Source organism: Felis catus, chromosome A1 (genome assembly GCF_018350175.1).
Source record: "Felis catus isolate Fca126 chromosome A1, F.catus_Fca126_mat1.0, whole genome shotgun sequence".
NCBI classification, from domain to species: domain Eukaryota; kingdom Metazoa; phylum Chordata; class Mammalia; order Carnivora; family Felidae; genus Felis; species Felis catus.
Window position 1 is genome coordinate 142,234,759 of NC_058368.1, and position 26,040 is coordinate 142,260,798.

General features: G+C 37.7%; 1 protein-coding gene across 2 annotated transcripts in view; it reads left to right on the forward strand.

Moving 5' to 3' along the window:
* The window catches only part of SCAMP1 (secretory carrier membrane protein 1), a 127,156-nt gene that overhangs the window by 25,678 nt on the left and 75,438 nt on the right, over positions 1–26,040 (forward strand). For both annotated transcript variants that reach the window (XM_003981088.6, XM_019835860.3), the window contains one exon: positions 25,424–25,522. In XM_003981088.6, the coding sequence (XP_003981137.1) occupies positions 25,424–25,522 (99 nt within the window). The remainder of the gene's footprint in view (positions 1–25,423; positions 25,523–26,040) is intronic.

Below are 26,040 nucleotides of genomic sequence, written 5' to 3' on the forward strand. Positions count from 1 at the left end.
AGTGATATGTTAGAACTCGGTCCGGATACTCTTTTGTTAATTGGTAGTATTTATATTTATTTTTTAAAAAAATTTGTGAAAATAAAGCTTCTAAATTGTTGCCTAAGGGTGTGGTGAATTAAATGAGGTCAAGAGAGAAGATCCATTAGCAGAATGAATGTGTAACCTATAAGATTTAGAAAGTCTTGATTTTTTTGTTTGGGGGAAAATTTTTTTTTTAACATTTATTCAGTTTTGAGAGAGAGACAGAGTGTGAGCAGGAGAGGGGCAGAGATATAGGGAGACACGCAATGTGAGGCAGGCTCCAGGCTCTGAGTGGTCAGTACAGAGCCTGACATGGGGGCTGAGGGGCTGGAACTCAGGGATCCCAAGATCATGACCTGAGCCTAAGTCCAATGCTTAATCACCTGAGCCACCCAGGTGCCCCTGTTTTTTGTTTTTTAATAATGTTTCTTTTTATATTTAGTTTTGTGTTTGAATGGAAACTAAGGTATTTAATGAAGGCAACAATTAAATATTTTAACAATAATTTACATATTCACTTTATATTATATATTCAGAGAAAGCAATTGTCCCAAGACACATTACAATACTGACAGGGCCAGTATGCTGGCAGTAGGATAGAAGGCTATTGAGCACTTGAAATTTGGCTAGTCTGAATTGAAATGTGCTATAAAAATGAGATAGAAAAAAATTTTTTGTTTGAACTCAAAATGTATTTTCCTACTGAAAATGATGTTGAACTTGGTGGGGTAGGTTCCCTGGCCTACCTTCTAAAAACTTAATGCATAAAATACTAGAAAAATTGGCTCATCATTGAGAACTGGTATGCCTTTATGGGGAATGCTTTCCTTTTAAATAAGGTAATGGTTCAAAATGCCTAATGCAGCTTGATTCTCACTGGTTTCAACAGCTGGTAATGACATTGATGGCTTTAAATAGAATTTCTTCTGGTAGGTATTGAAGTACAGGAATTAGGGACACCTGTGTGTGGGGGGGCAAGTGTGGTGCTGCTGATAGAAATCCTTGGTCACATATCTCAGGGCCTAGTTTACTGTCTTTCCTTCGGGGATAGATTGCTGCGTTTCCTTTCTGTTTTGCTAGTTGTTGCCATATATGACTTCTGTTACATAAAACAGCAGGATCTGTACCTTCTGGCAGAAGGAAGAACCAAGAGAAGAAAATTCCAAGTACGGGCATGCCTACATTTTTTCTTAAAGGTTATCTTAAAACATTTTTTTTTTAATGTTTATTTTTTAGAGAGAGAGGGAGAGAGCAAGTGAGTGGTGGTGGGGGGGGGGGGGGGAGAAAGAGAGGGAGACACAGAATTTGAAGCAGGTTCCAGGCTGTGAGCTGTCAGCACAGAGCCTGACATGGGCTGGAACTCACGAACTGCAAGATCATGACCTGAGCTGAAGTCAGATGCTTAACTAACTGAGCCACCCAGGCGCCCCTCTTTTTTTTTTTTTTTTTTGGTTTTGAAGTAAGTTCTATGCCAATGTGGGCTTGAACTCATCATGGCCCAGACATGAAGAGTCGCATGCTCTACTGACTGAGGCAGCCAGGCATCCCTGGCATGCCTACATTTTTGGGCATAAGGAAGATGGATAATTGGTTTATGTAATAACTCCCTCTGTGGTAATTCTGGACAGTGGGTAGACTGAGACTCTTAACGCTTGGATTCTAAACTAGGCCTTACCACTAATTGGTGACTTTAGGCAACCACTTAACTTCTTTGGACAGCTTTTTTTTTTTTTTTTTAACGTGTAACAGTGGAAGTAGATGGGAAGATGTTGAGATAAATAGCTTCTAATACTAGTTTCTCTTTTGAAAATGGATGAAACTCTTAGCTCAGGAACTAACTGAATATAATTGTACACCGTAGTTTACCTATCTTTAATACTGCAGAAGCATTTTCTATACTGTAATAATTGTATTTTCTCTTGCTGTGTGTTTCTTTTCATATCTTTTCCTTTCTCCTTTGCTTCTCATTGTCTTGTCTTTCTTGCAGCTCATTACCTGTCTCTTGCGGAACCAATCTTCTTTGTTTCTATTCTCATTTAATGATAACTATTGCTTTGTATCCTCAGTGTCATTGGCTAAAAATATTTGCATTCTCTTTGGCTCAAATAACGTCTTTTCCTGTTGCTATTTGCCAAATCCAGTCACTTACATCTCCAGGAGATAGTACCTGTCTCTTCTTTTCATTCCTACTAAACTGTCCTAATTCAAGTACTCATGTGAAATAATACAGTGGCCTATCTACTTACCTGTCTCCAGTTTCTCTCCTCTCCACTTAAATTCCACATTTAATCCTTATAATCATTCCCTTGTCTTCCCTTCTCTACCTTACTTTGACATAATCTCTTGGCTAAAACCCAAGTGTTGGTTAAATCCAATTCTCGCTACTACTTTCTGCCCCTACCCTAGCAGCTAAATGTGACTGGAGAAAGCATCCCATAGGGTCTCATTTTCAGTTACTGACCAGGTCTAAATGGCACTGAATATTCTAGTCATATAACTGTCCACTCTTCCTCTCTTGTCATCCCTTTTTTTTTTTTTAAAGTTTATTTATTTTTGATAAAGGGAGAGAGAGAGAGAGAGAATCCCAAGCAGACTTTGTGCTGACAGAATCGTCTTGGTTGCGGCTTGAACTCCTCAATTGTGAGATCATGACCTGAGCTGAAATGAAGACCCGGACACTTAACCGACTGAGCCACCCAGGCACCCCTCTTTCCTCATCCTTAAAATCTCTTCCCCATGCCCACTCTTAGGTGATGACCTTGCTTATTTCACTGAGAAAATCGAAGCAGTCAGTCGAGAACGTCCATAGACCCCCAGCACCGCATCTACCTACCTACCAGCATTTATACCCATATACGCTGCCTGCCTGTTACTTACAGATGAGCTAGCTATTTGTGCTTCTCTTTGATTCCATTCCTTCTACTTGTGTGCTGGATTCCATGCACTCTCACTTTAGAACTTTGCTAAAATGTCCTCTCTTACATTGTTAGTTTTTTCCTTCTGGATCATTCATATCTTCATAAAAACGTGTTTTCTCCCATCTGGGAAAAAGACATATATTTATTTACTTGAACAGCTTTATTGAGATATAATTAATATGCCCATTTAAAATATATAATTAACTTTTCTGGTGTAGTCATAGTTGAAAACCATTATCAGATTCTAATTTCAGAATATTTTTGTTCTACCCCCAAAAGTCGGACGCTTCAGCATTCACTTCACATAGCACTTTCCTCTCTAGCCCCAGGCGACTTCTAATTTACTGTCACTGTATATTTGCCTTTTCTGGACATTTCATATAAACAGAATCATGCAGCATGTGGTCTTTTGTGACTTGTTTCTTTTACTTAGCATAATATTTTCAAGGTTCAACTACGTTGGTGTCATGTATCATCAGTACTTTATTCCCCTTTCCTTTTTTGATTTTTATACCACATTTTATTTAGCCATTCATGAGTTGATGGGCAGTTAGGTTGTTCCCAATGTTTGGCTGCTGTGAACTTTTTTTGTGTACTACTTTTTGTGTGGTTGTGTTTTCCTTCCTTTTGTGTATATATCTAGGAGTGGAATTGTAGGGTCATATGGTAACAATGTGTTTAACATATTGAGGTGCTACCAACTTGTTTGCCAAAGTGGCTGTACCATTTACATTCTCATCTGTAATGTGTGAGGGTTCCAGTTTCTCTACATCCTTGCCAACACTGGTTATTGTGACTTTTTGCTTGTAGCCATCCTAGTGGATATGAAGTAATCTCTCCTTGTGATTTTAATTTGTGTTTCCCTGATGGCTAATGATGTGCACGTATTTTTTTCATGTGTTTATTGACTATTTGTGTATTTTCTTTGGAGAAATGTCTAGATTTTTTTTCCTGTATTTAAATGGGTTGTCTTTTTAATATCAAATTGTGAGAGTTTGTGAAATAGTCTGGATATAAGTCCCTTATCAAATATGTGATTTACAAACATTTTCTCTCATTCTGTGGGATGTCTTTTTGCTTTATTGATAGTGTTCTTTGCATAGAAGTTTTAAATTTTTTAAAAATTAAAAAAACTTAAATGTTTTATTTATTTTGGGGAGAGTGTGAGCAGGGTGGGGGGCGGACAGAGGATCCAAAGTGGACTCCGCAATGACAGCAGCAAGCCTAATGCTGGGCTCGAACTCACAAACCGTGAGATCATGACCCAACCCAAAATCGGTGACTTAACCAGCTGAGCCACCCAGGTGCCCCAGAAGTTTTTTAATTTTTTTTATTTTATAATGTTTATTCATTTTTGAGAAAGAGAGAGACAGAGTGCGAGCAGGGGAGGAGCAGAGAGAGGGAGAGACACACAGAATCTGAAGCAGGCTCCAGGCTCTGAGCTGTCAGCACGGAGCTGGCTGCGGGGCTCGAAGTCGACCGTGAGATCATGACCTGAGCTGACATCGGACGTTCAATCGACCGAGCCACCCAGGTGCCCCACAGGCGCCCCAGAAGTTTTAAATATTGATGCCACATTTGTCTATTTTTTTTCCTTTGGTTGTTTTTGGTGTCCTAAGAAACCGTCATCGAAGTTACGGTCCTAAATAATTACTCCTGTGTTTTCTTTTAGGAATTGTATCATTTTATTTTATTTATTTTTATTTAATTTATTATTATTTTTTTTAGTTTACATACAAGTTAGTTAGCATATAGTGCAACAATGATTTCAGGAGTAGATTTCTTTAATGCTCCTTACGCATTTAGCCCATCTCCCCCCCAGCAACCCCTCCAGTAACACTGTGTTTGTTCTCCATGTTTGAGAGTCTCTTATGTTTTGTCCCCCTCTCTGTGTTTATATTATTTTTGCTTTCCTTTTCTTATGTTCACCTGTTTTGTATAAGAATTGTGTCATTTGAAGTGCTTACATTTAGGTTTATGATTGGTTTTGAGTTAATTTTTGTGTATGCTCTGATGTAGTTTTCCAATCCCATTATTTTCCATTGGATATCCACTTGTTCCAGCACTGTTTGTTGAAAAAACTATTCTTTTCTATTGGATTGTCTTGGCACTCAGTTTGAAAATCAGTTGATAATAAATGTAGGGGCTTATTTTTGGATTCTATTCTGATCTCTGTGGCTGTCCTTATTCCAGTAGCACACTGTCTTCATTACTGTAACTCTGTAACAAAACTTTACCTTAATTTCATTTCCCTGTCTAGTCTATTTATGGCATCTCCTTCCTTGCAAAACTTTCTCTGCTCCCCATTGCTGCAAAAGTCCTGTGAAGAATTTGTGTACTTGTTTTATTTTCTCCATCCTTTCTCCTGAAAGATACTTCAACGAGGGTTTTGCTTCTAAAACTCCACCAAAATGTGCTTGTCAGAGTAGCCAATGACTTCCACATTGGTAATCCAGTGGTAAATTTTCAGTCTTTTTTTTTTTTTTTTTAATTTTTTTTTAACGTTTATTTATTTTTGGGACAGAGAGAGACAGAGCATGAACGGGGGAGGGGCAGAGAGAGAGGGAGACACAGAATCCGAAGCAGGCTCCAGGCTCTGAGCCATCAGCCCAGAGCGTGACGCGGGGCTCGAACTCACAGACCGTGAGATCGTGACCTGAGCTGAAGTCGGACGCTTAACCGACTGAGCCACCCAGGCGCCCCAGTCTTTTTTTTTTTTTAATGTTTATTTATTTTGAGATTGGAAGAGAGAGAGAAAACAAGCTGAGGAACAGAGAGAGAGAGAGAGAGATGGAGGGAGAGAATCCCAAGCAGGACCCGTGCTGTCAGCACAGAGCCTGACATGGGGCTTGAACTCACAAACTGCGAGATCATGACCTGAGCCGAAATCAAGAGTCAGACGCTCAACTGAGCCACCCAGGCGCCCCTAAATTTTCAGTCTTAACCTTAATCATCAACGCTGATAGTTGATCACTATCTCATTCTTAGGACATTTTCTTCATTTGGCTGTCAGAGCAGTTGAATTTTTCCTTCTCCGTCTTCTTTGATGGTTTCTCTTCTTCCTTGCTGCTTCACCTGCGTTATTGGAGGGCACCTGGAATTAGGCTTTGCTTCTCTCTTCATCTGTGCTCATTCAGATGGTGATTTCATCCAGTTTTATAGGTTTAAGTACTGTCTCCATGCTGATGACTCCCAAATTTACATCTCCAGTGCAAACTTCTCTTCTGAAAACTAGATTCATATATTTAGCTGCCTACTAGACATGTCTACCTGAATGTCTTAGAAGTTGCAGATTTAGGGGGATGAAAACTGAACTGAGTCCCTTAGATGTAAACCTGCTAATTTTCGGTCTTTCTCCTCTCTGTCCTATTAGTTGCTTAGACCAAAACTTTGGTGGTATTTCACTATTTGCATTTCCTTCTATCTCCCATCATTCTGTCAGGAAATCCTGTTGGCTGTCCCTTAATGATTTGTCCAGATCTCATCCCTTTTCTTCACAGCCACCACCTGGCTTGAGCTGTGATCATCCTTTGCCTGGATTACTGCAGTGCTGTTTTCCTAACTACTGTCTCTCCTTCCACTTTTGCCATGTTTCAGTTCATTTTCAACTCAGTAGTCAGAATGATACCTTAAGGTTGATCATTTCAGTCTCCTATTAAGAACTCTTTCCTAGCTTTTAATTTTCTTTGGAGTAAAACCAAAAGTCCTTAAAGTAGCCTACAGTCTGGTTCCTGACACCTCTCTCTTCTTTATCTCCTCACACTCTTTCTCTTATGTATTCCTATATCCAGCACACTGGTCTTTGTCATCTAGGCCAGGTATTCTGCTCACTTTGTGTTCGCTATGCCTTCTGTGTGAGATGGTCTTCCCCCAGATACCTGGAAGGTTGACTTCTTAACTTTCATTAATTGTTTACTCACAGGTGGCTTCCCTGACCACCTTTGTAAAATTAAATCTCCACTCAACCTTTATTCGTGACACCTTTACCCTGTTTTTTGTTCTTGTTCCATAAAATTTACTGCTGAGATACTTTATAATGTGTTTATTATGTATATTGTTTATCTTGCATTGCTAGCATGTAAACTTCAGGAGAGTAGGGATGTTTACCTGTTTCGTTCATTAATGTATCTTACGTGTCTGTAACTATTGGACATTGTAGTTGATCAGTAAATATTTGATCAGTGTATATACAGATATGTATGGCCACACCTCTCTTCTTTTAGGTAACTTTAACTGCTTTGAAACTCTTATCCTTGTATATTCTTTTCCTTCCTTCTTATTGAGGATCTCTTCCCCCAAGTATTCAAATCTTTAAATGCCTTGTTTTAAAATGTTACCTATTGTGATAAAATTATTTCTATTTGTCCTGAGTCTGACATGAATGTGTATAATTTTCACCACTGTTTTTTTTTCAATTTTTTTTTAACGTTTATTTTTGAGACAGAGAGAGACAGAGCATGAACGGGGGAGGGGCAGAGAGAGAGGGAGACACAGAATCGGAAGCAGGCTCCAGGCTCTGAGCCATCAGCCCAGAGCCTGATGCGGGGCTCGAACTCACGGACCGTGAGATCGTGATCTGGCTGAAGTCGGACGCTTAACCGACTGCGCCACCCAGGCGCCCCTTCACCACTGTTTTTAACAAGAAACTCTGTGTTAAATTTTTTATTGATGTTTTTAATTTAATTTTGAGACAGAGCACGAGTGGGGGAAGGGCAGAGAAAGAGGGAGACACAGAATCCGAAGCAGGCTCCAGGCTCGGAGCTGTCAGCACAGAGTCTGACGTGGGGCCCGAACCCATGAACCGTGACATCATGACCTGAGCCAAAGTTGGATGCTTAGGCTGAGCATCCTGACTGAGCCCCCTAGGCATCCCAAGAGAATTTGTGTTAAGTATAACCACAGTCAGTTCTTGTCTTCTCAGAGACTGAAAAAGTCAATGGAAGCCGTAAAAGTTGTAGGTTTCTTTTGGCAATGTCTTAACCTTTGTTGCCTTAGAGAAGAGTTTTCAAATTTCAGGATATCTAAAACTTACCTTGAGGAGCTTGTTTAAAAATGCAAATCTTTCTCATCCCCCTGAGTTTTTGAATCTATGTGTCTACAGCAGAGCCAGAGTCTGCATTTTCAGTAAGTACCAGGAGTTTCTGATGCAGGGGATCTATAAAGATATTAAGAACCATTGCTTTAGGAGCGCCTGGGTAGCTCAGTTGGTTAAGTGTCTGCCTTTGGCTCAGGTCATGATCTCGAAGTTCATAAGTTTGAGTCCCACATTAGGCTCTCAGATGTCAGTGCAGAACCTGCTTCGCATCCTCTGTCCCTATCTCTTTTTGCCCCTCCCTTGCTTGTGCGCTCTCTCTCTCTCTCTCTTGCTTCCTCTCAAAAATAAATAAACATAAAAAAATGCCATTGCTTTAGACCTTGAGTAAACTTAGGAGCTTTACTGGCTCACAGGTGGAAAGAAAGAGCAGGAAAAAACAAAGGGGTTTAGAATGTGTTTAGAATGTGTTTAGAATGTGGAAGACAAACCAGAAAGGCTAACATATGTTTATTTGTGCATGAGAAAGAGAAGTCATGTGCCAGTGCCTTGAAGGGAAGGGGTGGGGCAGAGAGAGAGAGAGAGAGAGAGAGAGAGAGAGAGAGAGGGAGAGAGAGAATGCCAAGCAGTCTCTGAAGGGTCAGCACAGAGGCCAATGTGGGGCTCCAGCCCACGAACCATGAGATCGGGACCTGAGGCGAGATCAAGAGTTGGAGGTTGAGCCGGCTGAACCATCCAGGTGCCCTGACTATTAATAATTATTAATTATTAATATATATGATAAAATTTTAATAATCATAGTTCTTAATAATGGAGTGCCTTTGTAATTTTTATTCCAGAGAGCTCATTATGTTATAGAATAATTTCTCTGCCATTGAATTGCCATCATTGTTATAATGTTCTTAATGCCATTGAGCTAAAATATATTTTCCTATAATTTTTATCTGTTGGTTCCAGTTGAGTTCTCTAGAGCCACACACAGCAGGCAAATAGGACAATATGAACGGATCTTGGGGGCATTATGCTACATGAGATAAGTCGGGCAGAGAAAGACAAATACTGTGTCATCTCCCTTATATGTGGAAACTTTAACAAAAGCAAAAACAGTCTTAAAGAAAAGGAGAACAGATAAGTGGATGCCAGAGGTGGAAGGTGGGAAGTGGGTGAGATGGGTGAAGAGAGTCAGAAGGTACAAATGTCCAGTTATTTATAAATAAGTCATGATGATATAATGTATAGCACGTTGACTATAGTTAATGATACTGTATACATATTTGAAAGTTGCTAAGAGGGGCACCTGGGTGGCTCAGTTGGTTAAGTGTCCAACTTTGGCTTAAGTCATGATCTCATGGTTTGTGTGTTTGAGCCCCACATCTGGCTCTCTGCTGTGTTAGTACATAGCCTGCTTCAGATCTTATGTCCCCCCTCTCTTTCTGCCCTTTCCCCACTTGCTCTCTCTCTCTGTCTCTCTCAAAATAAATAAATATACTTAAAAAAAGATGCTAAGAGCATAGATATTAAAACTTCTCACCACAAGAAAAAAGGTTTTGTAACAATGTATGGGGATGGATGTTAACTAGACTTATTTTGGTGGTTATTTTTGCATTGTGTACAAATAGTGATTGAATCATTGTGGTATACCTGAAACTAATATAAATGTTATGTCAATTATACCTTAATTAAAATATTATAACCCCTTAACTTTCACAGGTATTTTAAACTACAGTCTGTTTCTAACTTGGAAATTTCATTCACCATGAGAGAAGGATATATAGTCTTGTTATCCCAGACTTTTTCTTTTGTTTATTTATTTTTAGGGAGAGAGAGAAAATGCGAATGGGGAAGGGGTATCCCAATCAGAGAGAGAATCCCAGTCAGGCTCTGCACTGTCATTCAGCTTGGCTTGGAGCTTGAACTCAGGAACTGTGAGATCATGACCTGAGCCAAAAACAAGGGTCCTATTTGTAACTTATTGAGCCACCTAGGTGCCCCCAGACTTTGTTTTTGATTCTGCCCCCAAGATTGCTGTCCTGTTGTCCTGGCTTGTCATTTATTACCAGAGCAATGGCTAACACAGTTTCAGGATTGTCAGAACGAGAGGAGCTAATCTTACTCTGGTACATCCAGTTGCACTAGAGTTTTCTCTATTTCCTACAGATAAATTGACTTTGCTTCTTCATCTGGAGTTTTGATGAGTATAAAATGATGATCATATATCCAGAGGTGTTCAGTGAGGCAGGAAGATATTTCTTCTTGAATTTCAAACTTTGTTTCTGGTATCATTTTTCCTGTTCTTAAAGTAAAAGTTTCTTTAGTGAGTGTTTATTGGTAGTACCTGTTTTAGTATTTCTCGTTATTTGCACTTGATCAAAAGTGCACTTGATCAATAGTTATTTGCTATGATCAAAAACTGATAATAGCAGATTTAGAAGTCCGCATTGACAATTACTTTCTCTAATCAATTTGGCACATTTTACTTGGGCTTCCATTGTAGCTGTTGGTAAGTTAGCTCTGAGTCTTATTGATGTTCCTTTGTTTAGGTATTGTGTCTTTTTTTTTTTTTTTTGATGTTTTTAAGATGTCTTGTTTTTAGTGTTTGTTCTTTCACTGTGATGTATCTCTGTTAATTTTTTAAAGATGCGATTTGAGTTTTTCAGTCTGAGAATTAGTGTCCTCACAGTCTGTTTGAATATTGACTCCTCTCCTTCATTTTCTGTTTTCTTCCTCTGGAGCTCTTAGTTGTTGGACCTTCTCTCAATTTATTGTCAGCTCTCTTAACCTTTCATATTTTTCATTTTTTAGGATTTCTCTACTGCATTCTGCGCAGTTTCTTTAGACGCGCTTCTCTTTCCCTAGTTATCTCTTCATCTTTGTGTAGTGTGTTGTTTGACTTACCTTTTTATTTTTTCTAATTTCTTATGCTTATTTATAAGAGTGAGAAAGAGAGAGAGGCAGAGAGGAGAGAGAGAATCCTTAGTAGGCTCTGCACTGTCAGCACTGTGGGGCTTGAACTCACAAACTGAGATTATAACCTGAGCCGAAGTCAAGAGTCCGTGCCTCCCAGGCCACCTTTGTGTGACTTATCTTTAAAATTTTATGGTTTCAGTTATTTCATTTTTCATTACTAGAAGTTCCATTTGTATTTTAAGATGATGATTGTTGCTTAGTCATACTTCGATTACCCTCTTTTATTTCTTTAGTAAACAATGTATTTTATATTTTTGATAATTCTAACATTTTATTAGATATTTGATAATTTGAATATCTTAGGTTTTATGTTGTCATTTGTACATCTGTGGATCCTTGCTCATGATGGCTTGTTACCTTCTGTTTAAGTCATGAGGCACAGTTACTTTATCTGTGAAAAATTCTTTGAAGGCTGGTTTAAAATTTTTTTTTGGTGTTTATTTATTTTTGAGACAAAGAGAGACAGAGCATGAGCAGGGGAGGGGCAGAGAGAGAGGGAGACACAGAATCCAAAGCAGGTTCCAGGCTCTGAGCTGTTAGCAAATAGCCTGACGCAGGGCTCGAACCCACATACCATGAGATACTGACCTGAGCCGAAGTCAGACACTTAACCAACTGAGCCACCCAGGTGCCCCTAAAGGCTGGTTCTACAGTGTGTTCCTCTACTTTTGCCAGGTCCCTGAGGTCACTGCCAACCTTGCAATGAAAATCTTAGCTTGTATTATTTTTTGTATGTGGTTAGTGTGACTTCTGGCCCCAACTCTGTGAGTTGGTAGGTTTATGACTAGGAATTCTCAGGGAGGATTTCTATTTTTTCCCCCTTGTTTATCCACAGTCAAGGGCAAAACAGGCAAGTATTGCTGCTATTTACTTCTCTCATGCTGCTATTTTTCTAACCAGTGGGATTTCCTGGCCTTCCGAGAGCTTAGTCGTGTATTTAAAATATTATTTAAATAAATTCGATCCAGGATTTTGGTATTAGGTATTGGGGGTTTCCTTGTTGTGTGTGGTCGGCTGTGTTGCCAGAAATGGAAGTCCTTTCTTTTTTTAGTTGGATAAATTTCACATAAAACATTGTGTAAGTTTAAGATGTATAGCCCTGTTGCTATGGTATATTTATATATTGTAATATGGTTGCCTTTGTAGCCATATGCATCAAATAACATACAGTACAGTGTTATTGTCTTTACTGTATTGTCTGTAATATATTGTACATTAGATCTCTATGGCTTATTTACTGCTTGTTAGAAGTTTGTACTCTTGGAGCACCTGGTTGGCTCAGTTGGTTAAGTGTCCGACTTTTGATTTTGGCTCAGGTCATGATCTCCCAGTCATGGGATTGAGCCCCATTTGACATTATGCTGGGCGTGGAGCCTGGTTGGAATTCTCTCACGCTCTCACTCTCTCTCTTCCCCTCTCTCTCTGCCCCTCCCCTGCTAATATACACATGTGTACTCTCGCTTTCTCTCAAAATAAATAACCTGTTTGGCTTTTTGGATTCTACATGTAAGTGGTATCATATAGTACTTGTTATTCTCTGACTTACCTCACTTATAATAGTATGCTCAAGATTCTTCCATGTTGTTGCCAAATGGCTGAATATCCTCCTTTTTCATGGCCGAGCAATATTCCATCATGTATATGTACCACATCTTTTTTATTGATTCATCCATTGATGGGCATTTGGGTTGTTTCTATATATTGGCTATTGATGGTGAAGAATGCTGTGATAAACATGATAATGTATGTATCTTGTTGAAATTCTGTCTTCATTTTCTTTGGGCATGTACACAGGGTGGAATTGCTAGATTGTATGGAAGATTTATTTTCATTTTTGGGGGGAACCTCCACATTATTTTCCATAGAAGTTGAAATAATTTAATTTACATTCCCACCAACAGAGTATAAGTGGCTCCTTTTTGCCACATCCTCACTAGCAGGTATTGTCTCCTGTCTTCTTGATAGCCATTCTGATAGATGTGAAGCACTTATTTTATTGTGCTCTGGACTTGCATTTTACTGGCTTTTAGTGATGTTGAGCATCATCTCATGTGCCTGTTTGCCTTTAGATGTTGTTTTTGGAAAAAATGTCTTTTTTTGTTCTTGACATTAAAAAAATTTTTTTTAATGTTTATTTATTTTTGAGACAATGTGAGAGACAGAGTGCAAGCAGCAGAGGGGCAGACAGAGGGAGACACAGAATCTGAAGTGGGCTTCAGACAGAGGGAGACACAGAATCTGAGCTGTGAGCTCAGAGCCCAATGCGGGGCTCAAACTCACGAACCATGGGATCATGACCTGAGCCAAAGTCAGACGCTTAACTGACTGAGCCACTCAGGCTCTCCTGTTCTTGACATTTTAAAATCAGAAGTCTGTATGTATTTTGGATATTAATCCCTTATTTGATAAATGGTTTGAGAATTTTTTCTCCCATTCTGAAAGGTTGTCTTCACTTTTTCTTTTGCTGTGGTCTTTTGAGTTTGATGTAGTCCCATTTATTGATTTTTTTTTTCCTTTTGTTGTTTGTGTTTTTGACAGTGCACAAAAAATTATTGCCAACCAGTATTAATGAGCTTCTTCTGTACTTCTGGGAGTTTTATGATATTGGGTCTTATGTTTAAGTCTTTGATCCATTTTTAATTTGTGAGTTTTGTGAGATGGGGGACCACCTTCATTATTCTGCATATGTTTCTGCAATTTGCCCAGCATCATTTGTTGAAGAGACTATCCTTTCCCCAGTGAGTGTTCTTGGCTGCCTTTGAATGTTAGTTGACCACATATGCTGGGATTTAATTTTGGTTTCTTTATTCTGTTTCATTGGTGTATGTGTCTGTTTCTGTGCCAGAACCATACTGTTTTTATTACTCAGGCTTTGTAGTATAGTTTGAAATCAGGAAGTGTGATGTGATACCTCTGGCTTTTTTCCTCAGGATGGCTTTGGCTATTAGAGGTCTTAGGTGGTTCCATACAAATTGTAGTATTTTTTTTTCTCTTTCTGTGAAGAATGCCTTTGGTATTTTGATGCCGATTATGTTGAGTCTGTGGATGGCTTTAGGTAGTATGGCAGTGTTTACAAAGTGGACTCTTCCAATCATGTACATATAGTGTCTTTCCATTCATTTGTGTCTTTTTTGATTTCTTTCAGCGAAGTGTTCTCATTTTTGTTGTACAGATCTTTCATTTATTTGGTTAAATTTATTCCCAAGTATTTTTTTAACCTTAAATTCACATTTATTTAAAAATGCCAACTTTTAAAAATTAAGTTCTTTTTAATTTTAATTCCAGTATAGTTAATAATACAGTGTTATATTTGTTTCAGGTGTACAATATAGTAATTCAGTAATTCTAAACATTGCTCAATGCTCTGTACTCCTTATGATGTCTACTCTTAAATCTCTAAAACTTAATTCAAGTATTTTATTGTTTTTTTTTAAACGTTTATTTTTGAGAGACAGAGAGAGACAGAGAATGAGCAGGGGAGGGACAGAGAGAGAGGGAGACACAGAATCTGAAGCAGGCTCCAGGCTCTAAGATGTCAGCACAGAGCCCGACGCGGGGCTCGAACTCACGGACCGCGAGATCGTGACCTGGCTGAAGTCGGACGCTTAACCGACTGCGCCACCCAGGCTCCCCTTCATTTGTTATTTAAAGCAATAAAGAATTTATAGTAAGTTTTCAACTGGGTGAGTTTTTGGATAATTCCTTGTGTGTTTTTTTCTGAAGTGTGTTGCCAGACTAACTTTGTCAGTCATTTATATGGTCATTGTTATGTTGTATCTACTTATTAATCCAAGAGAGTGAGACTTCAGGGTCATCCTTTTCTAGTTGGAGAACAGTTAAGATTGATTAGCTTCAGTTTTTCTGCCTATTTATATGAGATATTGGAGTGAGGGGAACAAACTATTGGAACAGAGAACTTACAATTCTTTTAATAAGAAAAGATGATAGTGGAGATAAAAAAATACAAGAAAAATCTTTTGATCTCACTATTCAGAAATAATCACTATTAATATTTTGACATATTTTATTAAATTTTTAGATTAAAGTTGACATAGTTTTATAACTTCCATCACTTATTGGTACAAACTTTTCCAGTTATATTAAATACTCTTTCAGAACTTTTAAATGCATAAAATGCTCTCTTCTGGATAAAATAACTTACCTATTTTTTTTATTTTGGACATTTGGATTATTGCTAACTTTTTGCTTTTGTAAATAATGCTATAGTGAGCATTCTTGGCAAACACATTTGTGCATATCTTGGATTATTCCTTAAGATATTTTTTAAGACTACCTATTTGCGAGTAATAAAGTATAAATACTTCTATGGTTCTTGTACGTAATGCTAAGTTATGCTCCAGGATTATTATATGAACTAGTTTATACTCCTCTATTATCAGTGAGTGAGAATACCCATTTTACCACATCTTTTCCAAAATGGGATAATCTTATGGTAATAATGACCTAAAAAATAATTAGATGAGGTTTACTTTTTTGATTACTAATAAGGTTAACATTTTTAATATTTGTTTATTTTTTAAATGTATTCTGGAACCTGCTTGATAAGGGTGTTCTAAATTTTTAAACATTTTTATTTTTTTTATTTTGGGAGAGAGAGAGAGAGAGAGAGAGCGAGCGAGCATGAGCAGGGGAGGGGCACAGAAAGAGGGAGGCACAGAATCTGAAGCAGGCTCTAGGCTCTGAGCTGTCCGCACAGAGCCTGTTGTGGGGCATGAACTCTTAAATGGTGAGACCGTGACCTGAGCCGAAGTGGGATGCTCAACCTACTGAGTCACCCATGCACCCCTATAAGGGCTTTTTAAAATGTATTTTTCCTCAGTAACATGTGGATCTATTTTTTTGATTTGTATATGATGAAATGTATTAACCAATTGATGGTTATATGTGTTATTAGCTTTTGCTTTTTAATCTTGGTTATAAAATACTTTATATCATCAAACTTCTAAATATATACCTTTTCATTATGATTTCTCTCCCCTCATCCCTTTTAAATGTTTAGAATACCTTTCCTCAACCCATGATCCAATAGTCGTCTATATTCTATGTACTGTATTGTGTACTGGTGTCTTTATAGTTAAAAAAAAAATCCATTTGGGATTTATTCTGGTGAGATACAGAGAAGTGATTTCCACCCCCTGCCCCAAACATTTAAATAACTGTCTCAGCATGATTTTGATGATCTTTACTACTCCCATTGTTTTGAAATGCTGTCTTGGTTATATGCTGCTATCGTGTATATACTGGAATTTGAAATTTTGGTAATTCAGACTTCATGTTTTTCTATCTTACGGTTTGGGAAATAGGCCACTGTTTTTGTAGTTCTTGATTACTAGTGAGTTTGAACCATTGATTGTTTTATTGACCATCCCTGTTTTCTTAGTTGTGTTGCCTGTTCAGGTCTTTTGCTCATATTTCTATTAGTAGTTGGTAGTTACATCAATTTGTAGAAATTCTTTATGTATTTGGAATAGCATTATATATGCATTATAACCACTTTTCCCTAGACTGTGATTTGAAGTTTCACTTGATGTTAAGTTTGAATATATAGGTTTCCCCCACTATTCAAAAGTAAGACATACTGAAACCTTTTTTGAGCCAAAATGGCATAAAGTGAAGGGTATCCCTTGCTTTCCAAAACTTTGTTATACCACTTTACTTTTACAAAAGACATACATTAGTACCTGTAATCGCTAATCAGGAGAAATCCGATTTTCTTCTATTTTGTGAAAAAAGCTATCACTGTACAGCAGAGGCTTTTTGAAGTGGTGTAAAGTTAGCTTTCAGAAAGTGGGGATACCTGTAGTTGAACTTATCCATCTTTAGTGTGTGTGTGTGTGTGTTTTAATCTTAACAAGGTCTTAGCATTTACTGTGTTCCAAGCACTGTTTGAGGCACTTGACATTCATCCTAGGCAAAATACACAGAGATTTCTAGAGTTTACATTTGAGAAGCTCTTATGTACCCTAGGTTCATAAAAATATTCACTTATTTTTTTTCCTTAAAAGTGTGTAGGTTTTGCTTTTTCACTTTTTAGTTCATCCACCTGGAATTTATTTTTGTATAGTATGAAGTAGGAAGTCTAGTTTATTCCATGTGGGTAGCCAGTTTTCCTAGCATCATTTATTGACTAATGACATTGTTTCTCCACTGTCTTATAGGGTCACATCTGTTGGATATCAAGTTTCTGCATTTGTGTGGATTTATTTCTGTGTCCTTTGTGTTTATTTTTATATTTCTGTGTCTTTGGCACCTGTACCACCCTCTTAGTTACTATATCCTTATAATAAGCCTTGATACCATAGATCTGCCCTGTTCTTCCACAAAATGGTTTGACCTATTCTTAGCCCTTGGCTTTTTCATATGCATTTTAGAATCAGCTGTATGCAGCAGTTATTTCTTTGATTGTGCCTGTGTTCTTTTTTCAGGGCTGCTACTTGTTGTGTCAGGGTAAAATCCTGGTGCATTGGTGGTGTCTTCCGGGTTTAATAGTTGTGATATTTGAACTTCCCTTTGCAGCTGCTTGCTTGCTTTATCATCTTCTCTTTTCGTTCTGTCTTCCTTTTCCTGTGGCCACTTAAAAGAGTATTTTAAAAATACATTTTTAACTTCAAAAAGTATATTATCGCGGGGGGGGGGGACAAATTATAGAAGAGTGTATAAATAAAGCAAAAGGTTCAAGTCCCTCTAATAGCAGTTTGCTGAGAGTTTCCAGTTGTTTTTCTGGGTATGTACAAAGCATTGTTTATAAAAGCAAAAAAAAAAAAAAAATGGTCATATGCATTTTATTTCATTTAATATTTAAAAGGCAGTCTTCTTTAGTTCTGACTCCTTCCTTTCGATGGCTGCGTGGTATTTTTATACAGTAATTTAACCAATTCCCTTTTGGTGGACTTGTAAGTATCTATTTGCTTTTTGATCTTTGTAGCTATTTTCAAATACTGCTAGTCCCCATTGGCAAAGCAGAGGTTGTATGGTTTATTTTCCATCTCCCTAATGCCTCCACTTTCTTTTCAAAGGGTATTAGTGAAGTTGTATCAAAAGCTCTCCTATTGACTTTTTAAGAAGTCATTCTATTTTTTTCATCATAGGGTATTCTTTAATCTCCATCTCTGATATCACCCATCCCCCGACTCACCTCCCCTCTGATGACTGTTAGTTTGCTCTGTATGTTTAAGAATGTGTTTCCTGCTTGTCTTTCTCTATTTTTTCCTTTGCTCATTTGTTTCTTAAATTATACATAGGAGTGAAACCATAAGGTATTTATTTGTCTTTCTCTGACTTATTTCACTCAGCATTGTACCCTACCTCTATTCATGTTGTTGGAAATGGCAAAATGTCATTCTTTTTTATAGCTGAATAATATTCCAATGTATATACATATACCACATCTTTATTCATTCACCTATCAGTGGACACTTGGGCTGCTTCCATAATTTGGATATTGTAAATAATGCTTCTGTAAACATAGTGTTGCATATATTCCTTTGAATTAGTCTTTTTGTATTTTTGGGTAAATACCCAGTAGTGAGATTGCTGGACTGTAGGTTAGCTCTATTTTTAATTTTTTTTAGTAACCTCCATATATATGGTTTTCCACGATGGCTGTACACATTTGTATTCCTACCAGCAGTGCAAGAGGGTTCCTTTTTCTCCACATTGTTGCCAAGACTTGTTTCTTGTGTTTTTTATTTTAGCCATTCTGATCTGTGTGAAGTGATACCTTTCTGTAGTTTCAATTTGCATTTCCCTGATAAGTGATGTTGAGCACCTTTTCATGTGTCTTTTGGCTATCTGGGTGTCTTTTTTTGTAGAAATGTCTGTTCATATCTTCCGTCCATTTTTAAATTGCATTATTTGTGGGGTTTTTTTGTTTGGAGTTGTATAAGTTTGTTATATATTTTGGGTGCTAACTCTTTATTAGATGTGTCATTTGCAGATATCCCATTACATAGGTTGCTTTTTAGTTTTGTTGATTGTTTCCTTTGCTGTGCAGAGGCTATTGATTTATTTATTTTTTGCTTTTATTTGCCTTGCCTCAGGAGACCTATCTAGAAAAATATTGCTGCAGCCAATATTAGATTGATTACTACCTGTGCCCTCTTCTAGGATTTTTATGGTTTCAGGTCTCACATAAGGTATTTAATCCATTTTGAGTTTAGTTTTGTGTATGGTGAAAGAAAGTGGTCCAGTTTCATTCTTTGGCATGTGGCTGTCCAGGTTTCCCAACACAATTTGTTGAAGAGACTTTATAATCATTCCTCCTTTGTTAGAGGGTAATTGACCATATAATTGTGGGTTTATTTCTGGATTTTCTGTTTTATTCTGTTGATCTATGTATCTGTTTTTATGCCAGTCCTATACTGTTGTAATTACTACCACTTTGTAATGCAACTTGAAATTTGGGATTGTGATTAACTCCAGTTTTGTTTTTCATTTTTAAGATGGCTTTGGCTATTCGAGGTCTGTATAGTTCCATACAAATTTTAGGATTGTTTGAGTTCTGTGAAAAATGCTGTTGGTATTTTGCTAAGGATTGCATTGAATGTGTAGATTGCTTTGGGTAGTTAAAACATTTTAACAATGTTTGTTTTCTCAGTCCATGAGCATGAAACGTCTTTCCATTTCTTTGTGTTGTCTTCACTTTCTTTCATCAGTGTTTTAATGTTTTTAGAGTACAGGTTTTTACCTCTTTGGTTAGGTTTATTCCTAAGTATCTTATTATTTTTGGTGTGTTGTGAGATTGTTTTCTTAATTTCTCTTTCTGCTATTTCATTATTATGGTATAGAAATGCAACAGATTTCTGTGTATTGATATTTGTATTCTGCAGCTTGACTAAATTCATTGGTTAGTTATAGCAGTTTTTTGGTGCAGTCTTTAGGGTTTTCTATATAGGGTATCATGTCTTCTGCAAATAGTGAAAGCTTTACTTTTTCCTTACCAATTGGATACCTTTTATTTCTTTTTGTTGTCGATTGCTGTGACTAGGACTTCCCATACTATGTTGAATAAAAGTGGTGAGAGTAGACATCATTGTCTTGTTTGTGATGTTTGGGGGAAAACTTCTCAGTTTTTCCCCATTGAGTATAATGTTAGCTGTGGGCTTTTAGTATAAGACCTTTATTATGTTGAGGTATGTTCCTTCTAGACCTCCCTTGTTGAGGGCTTTTATCATGAATGTATATTGTACTTTGTCAAATGCTTTTTCTGCATCTGTTGAGATGATCACTTTTTTATCCTTTTTTTTTAATGATGCGATGTATCACATAGATTGATTTTTTAATATTGAGCTACCCTTGCATCCTGAGAATAAATCCCAGTTGATCATGGTGTATAACTTTTTAAGTAAATTGTTGGATTTGATTTGCTAAAATTTTGTTGAAGATTTTTGCATCTGTATTCATCAGAGATACTGGCTTAAAGTTCTCTTTTTAGTGGTGCCTTTATCTGGTTTTGGTATCAGGTATACTGGCCTTCTAGAATGAATTTGAAAGTCTTCCTTCCTTTTGTATTTTTTCAAATAGTTTGAGAAGAATGGGTATTAACACTTCTTTAAATTCACCTGTGAAATCACCTGGTCCTGGATTTTGGTTTTGTGGGAATTTTTTTGATTACTGATTGAATTTCATTGCTGGTGATTGGTCTGTTCAAATTTTCTTTTTTTTTTTTTTTAAAGTTATTTTGTGTGTGAGAGAGAGAAAGTGTGTGCATGTACAAGTGAGGGAAGGGGCAGAGAAAGGAGGCAGGAGAGAATCCCAAGTAGGCTCCCCATTTGTCAGTGCAAGCCCGATATGGGGCTCATTCTGAGATCATGACCTGAGTCGAAATCACCAATTGGTTGCTTAGCTGACAGAGACACCCAGGTGCCCGGTCTATTCAAATTTTCTGTTTCTTGCTGCTTTAGCTTTGGTAGGTTATATGTTTCTAGGAAATTATGCATTTAAGTTGTCCAATTTGTTGCCATGTAGGTTTTCATAATAGTCTGTCATGATTATATTTCTGTGGTGTTTGTTGCTATTTCTCCTCTTAGTAATTTTATTTGGGTTCTCTCTCTTTTTTGTAAAGAGTCTTCCTTCTATTACTTTTGTAAGTTTCTATATCTTTATTTCTTGTTTAATCTTTATTATTTCCTTCCTTTTGCTGTGGTTGAGTTTTTTTTTTTTTTTTTCTGGCTCCTTAGGTGTAAAGTTAGGTTGTTTGAGATTCTTTTTGCTTCTTAAGGTACGCCAGTATTACTATAAACTTTCCCCTTAGAAGTACTTTTGCATCCCAAAGATTTTAGACCTTTGTGCTTTCATTTTCTTTAGTTTCCATGTATGTTTTTATTTCTTTTTTGCTTTCTTGGTTGACCTGTTCATTGTTTAATAGCATGTTATTTAAGCCCCATGTTTTTGTGCTCTTTCCACATTTTTTCTTGGGGCTGATTTGTAGTTTAATAGTGTTGTGGTCAGAAAAGATGAAGCATGGTATGACTTTCATTTTTTTTTAATTTGTTGAGAGTTTTTTTGGTGGGCTAATATGTAATCTCTTCTGGAGAATGTTCCATGTGCACTTGAAAAGAATGTGTAGTCTGCTGTTTTAAGGTGGAGTGTTCTGAATATGTCTGTTAAATTTATACGGTCCAGTGTATCATTCAAAGCCACTGTTTTCCTTTTTGATTTTCTCTGTTGATGATCTGTCCATTGATGCGCTTGGGGTGTAGAAGTCCTCTACTATTACCATATTGTATTACTATTAATTGTTCCTTCATGTTTGTTGTTAACTGTTTTATGTATTTGGGTGCTTCCATGTTGGGTGCATAAATATTTATAATTATATTTTCTTGGATTGTCCACTTCATTATTACTTAGGGCACTTTTTTGTCTCTTGTTGCAGTTTTTGTTTTAAAGTCTCTTGTCCGATATAAGTATTTCTACCCTGGCTTTCTTTGTCATCCATTTGCATGATAAATGTTTCTCTGTCTACTCTGCAGGTGGCTTTTGGTCTGAAATGAGTCTCTTGTAAGCACCATATAGATGGGTATTGTTTTTATATCCACTCTGTCACCCTATCCATGCTCTTTGATTAGAGCATTTAGTCCATTTACATTCTCAGTAATTATTGATAGGTATTTATTGCCATTCTTAGATTTATTTTCTGGTTGTTACTATAGATTTTCTTTGATTCTTTCTTCTCTTGAGTGTCTTTCATGGTTTGTTGGCTTTTTTAGTGATATAGTTGGATACCCCTCTCTATTCTTGCATGTTTATTACTGGATTGTGATTTGTCATTATCATCGTGGTTGTATATGACATTTTCTACATATAGCAGTCTATATTAAGTTGATCACTGCTTAAGTTTAAACCTATTTTTTATTCCTCTCCCTCCCACCTTTTAGGTATATATTGTCATATTTTACATCCTTTTATTTTATGAATCCCTTGACTGATTTTTACAGAAATATTTATTTTTACTGTTTTTGTGCTTTTTATTTTTCATATTCTCATTTAGGGTCTTTCCTTTCCACTCAAAGAGTCCTCTTTAAAATTTCTTGTAGGGCTGGTTTAATAGTCTTTTTGTCTGAGAAACTCTATTTTTATTTTAAGTAGGCTTCACACCCAACATGGAGCCTAATGCAGGGCTTGAACTCATGACCCCAAGATCAAGACCTGAGCTGAGATCAGGAGTCAGACGCTTGACTGACTCCTCCACCAGGTACCCTTGTTGGAGAAACTCTGTGTCTCTTTCGATTCTGAATAGTAGCCTTTCTGGATAGAGTATTCTTGGCTGCAGATTTTTCCCTTTTAGCACTTTGAATATATCATGCAACTTCCTTCTGGCCTGCAGAGTTGCTGCTGAAAAATTTGCTTAAAGCCTATGGGGTTTCCCTTGTATGAAACTGTCTTTTCTCTGGCTGCTTTAAAATTTTTTTCTTTATCCCTACCTTTTGCCATTTTAATTACTATGTGTCTTGGTGTGGACCTCTTTGGTTTCATTTTTTTGGGGGGGGGGTGGATCTCTGTGCCTCCTGGATTTGCATATATGTTTCCTTCCCCAGATAAGGGAAGTTTTCAGTTATTATTTCTTCAGATACATTTTCTTCCCTCTTACCTCTCTCTTCTTCTGAGATCCCTATAATGTGGATGTTATTAGGCTTGATGGAGTTGCTGAGTTCCCTAATAATGTACTCAATTAACATAATTTTCTTTCCTCTCCTTTGCTCAGCTTGATTACTTTCTATTACTCTATCTTCTAGGTCATTAATTCATTTGTCTGCCTCATCTAGCCTACTATTCCATCAAGTGTATTTTTAGTTTCATTTATTGTGTTCTATATTTTTGTTTAATTTTTTGTAATGTTTATTTATTTTGGAGACAGAGACACAGAGCACAAGTGGGGGAAGGGCAGAGAATGAGGGAAACACAGAATCCAAAGCAGGCTCCAGGCTCTGAGCTGTCAGCACAGAGCCCGACCCAGGGCTCGAACTCCCAAACTGTGAGAGCTGAAGTCGACACTTAACTGACAGCCACCTAGGCTCCCCTCATTTATTGTATTCTTGATCTCAGGTTCTTTTTTATGTCTGGTTAAGGGTCTCACTGATATCTCCACTCTTCTCCAGTCCAGTAAGTATCTTTATGATCATTACTTTAAATTCTTGGGGCGCCTGGGTGGCGCAGTCGGTTAAGCGTCCGACTTCAGCCAGGTCACGATCTCGCAGTCTGTGAGTTCGAGCTCCGCGTCAGGCTCTGGGCTGATGGCTTGGAGCCTGGAGCTTGTTTCCGATTCTGTGTCTCCCTCTCTCTGCCCCTCCCCCATTCATGCTCTGTCTCTCTCCCAAAAATAAATAAAAACGTTGAAAAAAAATTAAAAATGAATAAATAAATAAATAAATTCTCTATCAGACATAGTACTTACATCCATTTTGCTTTGATCTCTTGCTGTGGTTTGGTCCTGTTCTTTCATTTGGGAGATATTTCTCTGTCTTCTTATTTTGTTTGACTTTCCGTAGCTGTTCCTGTGTGTTGGGAAGTCAGCTACTTCTCTTGCTCTTAGCGATAACAATCTTATGAAAAAGAGGTCCTGTAGTGCCCTGTAGTACAGTGTCCCCTGTTTCCCAGGGCCTGGTGCTTCAGGGCTTGTTTGCTCTGTGTTTTGTTTGTGCTCTGCTGTTGAATCTTGGTTTCTTTTTCCTTCAGTCCAGTTGTTTGTTGATGCTGTCTTTACTTCTTATGAGTAGCAAGGTGTGCAGTGGTCTTGTTGTGAAGTTACACTGCCTGCTGGAAATGAGGTCCTGCGCAACAAACAGGTGGTTTAGAACATGTGTTATTGGCAGAGTTTGCACCATGCCTGTGGGGGAGGGGTCTTGTAGCACCAGCACTCAGGAGCACGAGTAGGAAGCGCTGATCTGCTGAAGCATACGTGGCGGGGCTTGGCATAAGCAAGTTAGGTAGCATGAATCTACACAGTGCTGGTTTCCACAGATGGCCGTTGTTTATGCTGGGGGACAGGGGAGGAAAATGGCACCTGCTAGCTCCTTTGTTCCTGGAGGGGTCTCCCCGTGATCCTTGTCTCTCCAGGCCATGTTCTGAGATGAGCAAATCACTGTATCTTGTCTGCCCCTGGCATTTTTCAAATTGCTGGTTCTGCACTGCATCTGCATGGCTGTTTTTCGTGCCGTCTTTCTTAGGGCAGGGACTCTGTCTCCTAATGCCTAGAGCCCAGCATGCCGAGTTTTTAAATTCTAGGTTTTAAGTCCTGTTGGTTTTAAGAACTAATGAAATTTCAAAGGCAAATATGGAGATTTGTCCTCCCTGTTGGCAGCCTCCCTAGTGTGAAAGTCTGTTTTCTGCTCTTCTCTGCGCCACTGGCTCCTTCTCCACTGTGGCTGGCTGCCATCCCTTTTGCTCCCAGGCTGTGTCTTCACGCTTTATACCTTCTTAGATGTGGCCTCTTCCCTGCCTTTAGTTGTGGAGTTTGTTCTGCCAGTCCTTGGGTTGTTTCCTGGGTTGTTTCTACTGATAGTGTGATCTGGTTGTATCTTTGGGAGGATCCAAACTTTGGGTCCTCTTACTCTGCCATCTTCCCAGCCAATCTCTCCTATTTACTTTTTAGGGCCCTGGCAAATAGCTTTCTTTGGTTGAAAGAGTTAACACTTACCCTTGGTGTAAATTATTCAGTTTAGTGCTATCTGTATTTTACTAAAAAATACTTAAACTTTTTTTGTTTTGTTTTGTGTTTTTACATGTGGTATTCTGGAGGGGAGAGTGTGGTTTAGTGGTAAAGGTAGCAGTCAGGTTGAAGAATTGAGGAATGAGTGAATTTGAGAAAATGGGAGATGGAGAGCCTAAGTAGTACTTTACCATACACTAGAGGAGGAAGAGAGGAGTTCTTGGCATTTCGAGTTTTGTTGGTGTTAGGCCTTTTGAAAGATGTTAAAGTTGAATACCTGTCTTACATAATTTGTCCTTTTCTTAACGTTCCTAGCCTCCACCAGGCACTGTGAAAATGCCTAATGTACCTAGTACACAACCAGCAATAATGAAACCAACAGAGGAACATCCAGCCTATACACAGATTGCAAAGGTTAGTTCATGTTACAGTGTAAATTTGTATTGGAAATTAAAGTATCAGTAACATCTTCAGAGCAAAAGAATTCTTTATATGTTGCCTTATTTAATTTTTAACTTTCTTTTCAATATGTGTGAGCTAGTAACATTTGCTTTATTCTGTTATTACCAGTTACTGAATTCATAGATCTTCTTGGTGTACAGTTTGTTTAGGGAAACTTTTATTGCCTTTGGTTTCATTTTTTAATGCCTAGTACTATTATAGTACCGATGATACTATAATTGGAAGTATAATGTTGTATAGTATAATGATACTATAATTGGAGGTATAATGTTGGAAGAGAGTTACCATGGCTAAGCAAAGGACAGTGATTGGAAGCAGCAGGTGGCAAAAGTATGAGAATAAAGGAGACGAATAGGATACCTCATTTTACATAAAAGCAGATGGAGTTACAAACCAGACTTTCTTAATCATATCCTTCTTTCATCTCATTGTCTTTTAAAATAGAAGATGTTATACATATTCTTGCATTA